Source organism: Cyprinodon variegatus, unplaced genomic scaffold, assembly GCF_000732505.1.
Source record: "Cyprinodon variegatus isolate N-32 unplaced genomic scaffold, C_variegatus-1.0 Scaffold740, whole genome shotgun sequence".
Lineage (NCBI taxonomy): Eukaryota > Metazoa > Chordata > Actinopteri > Cyprinodontiformes > Cyprinodontidae > Cyprinodon > Cyprinodon variegatus.
The window spans coordinates 349,020-354,633 of record NW_015151193.1 but is presented as its reverse complement, the minus strand read 5'-3'; the positions used below and the strand labels follow the sequence as shown (position 1 = coordinate 354,633).

At 34.3% G+C, this 5,614-nt stretch overlaps 1 protein-coding gene across 1 annotated transcript in view; it reads left to right on the top strand.

Moving 5' to 3' along the window:
* The first annotated feature begins 1,989 nt into the window (after nt 1-1,989).
* Nucleotides 1,990-5,614, top strand: part of LOC107097993 (cytochrome c1, heme protein, mitochondrial) — an 8,859-nt gene continuing 5,234 nt past the window's right edge. The window contains exon 1 of the mRNA XM_015395413.1: nt 1,990-2,114. Coding sequence (XP_015250899.1) covers nt 2,034-2,114 — 81 coding nt within the window. The 5' untranslated portion in view covers nt 1,990-2,033. The remainder of the gene's footprint in view (nt 2,115-5,614) is intronic.

Genomic DNA, 5,614 nt, shown 5'->3' with positions numbered 1-5,614 from the left:
ACCTCTGGTAAGATAGGTGTAATGTCTCTCCCTAAAGCTGCATGTCTGGTGACATCATGCTGGGTGAGCGTTGAAGATGTCACCAGTCCGACAGAAATTTAGGAAAGTAAACAATGGAGAGCAACATGGAAGGAATCATTATTGAATAATATGTAATAATTTCATATTTAAAATTCTTTCAGAAGTTTGAGTTCTGAATATGATCAGATTTTTCCTGTAATACAAGGACAACAGCAGTATGTCTATATGTGCAGTAATTATAACAGATAAAAAGGGAAAAAAGCCCAGAAGGGAATCTGATATTAATATATTATGGAACAGCTTAGTATTGTTATTTTACTCAATTTTAATGTGTGGCATAATTTTTGCAGATACAGATAGTACTTTGTGTAAATTTACCTTTCAGTAAATCATTCTTTTATTCTATTATTATACAGTGTAAGAGCCTATTATGGAATCTTGCTGCAGTTATAGTCTGAGCCCAGCTGCATAACCGAGGTCATGACTGAAGATTATAAAATTATAAGGTCATTGTTAAACTAAACGCTTCATTTCTAGTTTAAATCAGCTTTAAACTCTTTTTATTAAATGGAAAAAACATTATAAAATAAAACCAGGTTATAAACCAATATTTCATAGCTTAGCAAATATTATCAAACAACAAAGGGAAAAAACACCTAATAAAAAAAGGGTTGTGTAAAAGTGTTTTGTAAGATTCACGTAAAGTTAAATCAAACGTCACACTGCTCTGTGTTTCCGGTTTGGGTTCTCTTCAAAATAAATTCTTATCTGACGAATGACACAGTTCCACATAAAAAAAAAATATATATATATCTAATAATCAAGTAAAAAATAAATTACAAAATATGTTGATTAAATGTTATCGTTGGTAACAATATCAATATCCATAATACTTACGTGCAAGTAATATAACACTTTATTTGATGGAAGTTTTTTATTTGCTTTTGTTTTTTCATTTTAACAAGATTTAAGGCTAATAAAATGTTCTTAATTGTTTAGGGTTACATTTATTTTTTTTAAAGCTTTAGTAATCAATACTCTTGAGTACCAAAGATACTAATGTAAAAAAAGGCCAAACTCCCACAAAATATTTATTTATTTATTAATTTTACAGGGACAGTGTACATTGAAAAAAAGACAGCACATAAAACAGACCCATTATACAGATATAGACATTTTAATAGAATAGACATAAATTATTTGTTCTAACTTTTGTCACTCACTAAGCCAATTTTCACTTAGCTGATTGCTCCTTCCTGTGTTTCCAAAAAGGCCAAAGTAAATAACCCAGTCCTTCTTTTCACTGTAGACAAGCCATGATCTGCTTCTCTGTTCTCCATTTTTCATTTGGATGAAATAATAGCTGCATGAATCATGACAGCAGACAAGATAGAGGAGAGCAGGAGGCGGGGTTACCAATCTACTTGCTCTGGAGAGCAGAGTTCGCTGCTTTTAGATGTTGTCTCCAAAGTCTCCAGTAGCAGAAAAAGTCTCTAGATTTGGCGCTAGGAGCTTTTTAGAAATCAAAGTGCTAGAGGGGTCTGAAAAGTGGCTAAATATAGCGACTAAAGCGCTAGGTTGGCAACACTGCTCTTTGCATGGTTTGTTTTCAAATGGTTTGCTGCTGTCTGTTTGGACCTTTCTGAACATGTGCAGCAAATGGACTGATCCAATATGGTGGACACTGAAGGGGGGGGATGAGACACACTTAATATTATCAGCGTTCTGATGGCATTTTAGTAAAAGGATTGTTATTAAAAACATAATTAATGTGCACAGATAAGGAATGGTTGTATTAAACATACATATAATATACATAAACAACAAATATTAACAATTTTAAAGATCTACAAATGCCCATGCTCTCAGGTTCCACTGATTTTAAATGGGTTTATTAGTCAAGCCATTAAATTACGTCACGCTTGTGTATCTTATTTTGAAGAAATCTCCCGGAAGCGCTCAGTTTGTTTAACCGCTCGAGCTTGCGGCTGCTTCCAAAGAGAACTGCGAAGATGGCGGCGCTTCGGGTCGTGGCGCTCTCCGGGAATGGGAGAGCTCTCCTCACCGCTGGAAACACGCTCAAGACGTCCAAGGTAGATCGATAGATGAGTCCAGTTTTCACCCTTTGGGAAGGTGATTGTGATCATAGATTTAGGGATGATAGATGTTCAGGAGGCGAACCGAGGGTTAGCTCACCGGCTAACGGTGGACTGAGAGACAAGGTCACTTGTCTCCCTCTTATGTCAGGCTGGAATTAAGGACTTTACATTTATATCTTCTACTCTTTCAGCCTTAAGTTTAAAACTTCTTATCTGGATTTAAAGCTTTGTGTCGGAAAAAACCGTAAAGCAGTTGTATTTCCCGTTACCTAAAGCAGCCAGTTAGCAAAATGTCATATCGGACAGTTACAGCGCGTGCAGAGTTCAGCTGCAGCAGCTTTCTAATTACTAATTTGGATCAGAAATTCATTAATAAAATTATATTCTGGTTAAGGTGGGTAGAGGTGATGATGTTATGTTTGTTTCACACGGGTTATGGAAGACAATCTGTCCTTTCAATTCAGGAACGGAGCCTGAAAGTATGCGAGCTAACGAGTTAGCATTAGCACTGCTGACAACTTCCGGTGGAGAAAAAGCCGGTTCCTTCTCAGATCTTCTGCAGAGGGTTTAATTTTGGCCAATCCCCTAAATATAAAAACACATATTTTTGTCTGTTATTTAATGCGAAGGCATGTTGGAGCCATTTACAGACGAAAAAAGATTTGGAATTAAAGATTTTAGTTTAGAGGGACATATGTTCGAGAATAAACACGCAAATTTATGTACAAAAACACACAGATTACGAGATTAGAAGCATGTAAATTTAGAAGGAAACAAGTATTAAATGTGCGAGAATAAATAGACAAATTTATTAGAAAAAAACATGCAAGTTTACGAAAATATAAATGAGCAAATTTAGAAGGAAATGGTAGAAAATTGATCAGACTGAAATACAAATTTACAAGAATAAAATGCATATTTAGGAGATTACAAACATTACAAATGCAAATTTAAAAGGAAACGATTATTAAATGTACGAAATAAAAAAAAAAGAAAAAGAAAAAAACATGAGACTTTACGAGATTATAAACATGCAAATCTAGAAGGAAAGGGTAGAAAATTTACTAGACGAAAACACAAATTTGCGTGGCAATAATGCATATTTAGGAGATTATGAACATGCAAATTTAAAAGAAAAAATTGAAAATTAGCTAGAAAAAAAAGCAACTTTTTTGTATCGTTAATTTTTACTTTAAAACTTCCATCAGGAGGCCATTGTCTCATTCTATCACTAAAACCCCAAATTAATGATGCATTTGCATGAGCTTTATGTAGCAACATGTTTTATAATCTTGCATTGTGTTTGTACTTGTAAAAATGCCACTTTTAAATTAAACATTTAAATTCCCTTTTTTTTCCGCCTTTTAAATGTCCCTGAATGCGGTTTCTTAATTTTATTATTATTATTTTTTTTTTACTTGGATTTTACAGATATGACAGAAAAAGTGACAACTTCTTCAGATGTATTAATACCTTTGTGAGGTTATAAATCTAATACAGCAGATAGATTGCGTCTAAAATGTGATTTCTAAAATGTAAAACAGGTTGCAGATGGAGGCTGGTGGGGGTGTTGTGTTGTGAGGTGCAGGGATGTGACCATGTGACGTCTTTCTGTCTGGATATAGAAACGGCAGCGAAGGACAGTTTCATAAGTAACTTTGGATCGCTCACGTTAAGCAACAGCTTAAAACTAGATCCTGTTTTCCACCTTTACCTTAGTTCTATAGAAATGTATCAGCTAGTTTAGTCTGTTTTATTCATTATTTTTCATGTTATTCAAAATAAATGTCTGACCTCAACCCCTTGTTAGTTTTTTTTCTGGTCTGTATATTAAAATAGCTGCTTATAATCTTTATAACTTTGCACAACAAGCAGATTCTTGTCATCTCCAGAAATCCATATTTAGATCAATTTAATACTATTTTGTTTTATGTCACTCCAGCTTTAGTTTGTTTTTTAGAAACGGATCAGACTCTTCGTTTGCAGCCTTTATTCCCAGGCTTTAACTTTCGTCTCCCCCTCAAGGTTGCTGCTGGTTAGACTGAGACATGACAACAAAAAATAAACATTAGTTCCTTTCTTCGCTTCTAGTGGATTATTTATTCTATTCATCACTAAAAGTTTCAGTGACCTCCATTAAACAGACGGATAAATCAGCTACATGTTTCTAACTCATGAAATGAAAAGCAGATTGTAATATCTGTTAGTAAAACTTATCCAAGGACTCCTAGCTGAATCGACAGCTTTACATCTTCATGGAGAAATATGGAGCAACAGCTGAAAGGAATCAGAAAACAGGATGACTGGCTGGTTGTAAAACAGAGAGAAAAAAATTAAATAACAGGAACTTTCTCTCTTATAGAGGGAGAACATATGATTAAATGATTAAATAAGGTGACTGATTTATTATTAATCAACTAATGATTGCTTTATAAGCAGCATTTTCTTAAAAACTCAAGTTTTCTCTCATAATTATCTTTATATAACATGCAAAACTAAATCTTTTTTTTTTTTTTTTACAATATGCTGATGTAAACAAAATAAAACTTCATTAAATTATTATTATTAATTGTTCCAGCTGTATTAAAGTTGGCAGCAATAGCTGATGACGTTTTCCAGGCGATATGGTAACCAGACAAAAGTAGCTTCTATACAGAAAGAAAGTAGAGAAATAATAAAAAAGTTAAGAGCAGCAGTGAATGCACCGTTCATGGAGAGCAGGATTCCCCCTACGGTGCATTGGAGGGGCGCCCCCATCCAGCCCTCCCAGGGGATCAAATCAATAATTCAATCAGGATGTCCCAATCATATATTAATATCAATTTGATTTATAAAAAAAAAAAAGAAAAAAGCCAGCATCTAAAATCTCCAATATTTTCTGTTTCTGTTCAAAGTTTCTGTGCATCTTTGGTTACTTTACATAGGTCAGGTTTTTCATACCTTTTTGTTGTTGACTTTTCTTCTGTTTTAGCCATATTATTTGTTAAATCAATTTTTAACATTCTACCATATGTAATATATAATTAATAAATTGGGTCTATATGTGTATCGGCCAATTCTCTAACTTGCTACATCTGTATCTTATCAAAAATAAATTAATAGGGACACCCCTAGTAATCAGATTTATTTACCAAAAAACGTGAATCACATCTGCAGTCAGGTCTGCTTAACGTTCCTGTTTATACCTGCGTACAGATGATCCTTTTAGAAAACAACCAAAATGATCTTAGTCATGTTACTTTCCCAGCTTTATGGCATTTCATCCTCTACAGCCTCAATGTCTTATCGTGGTGACAGAGTTTGAAGACCGAATTGGAAAACAAATCCTTACGGGAAGTAAAACCTTTTAAGAGTTCAGAGGAAAGCAGCCGTAACGCTCCTGCTCTGTACCGCATCCGTCTATCGGAAACAGCTCTGGTGTTTCTGCTCCTCCTTACATGCTGGTTGGCCGTTCTGGAATTTTTGTCATGGGTATGGAAGCAAATCGTTACCAT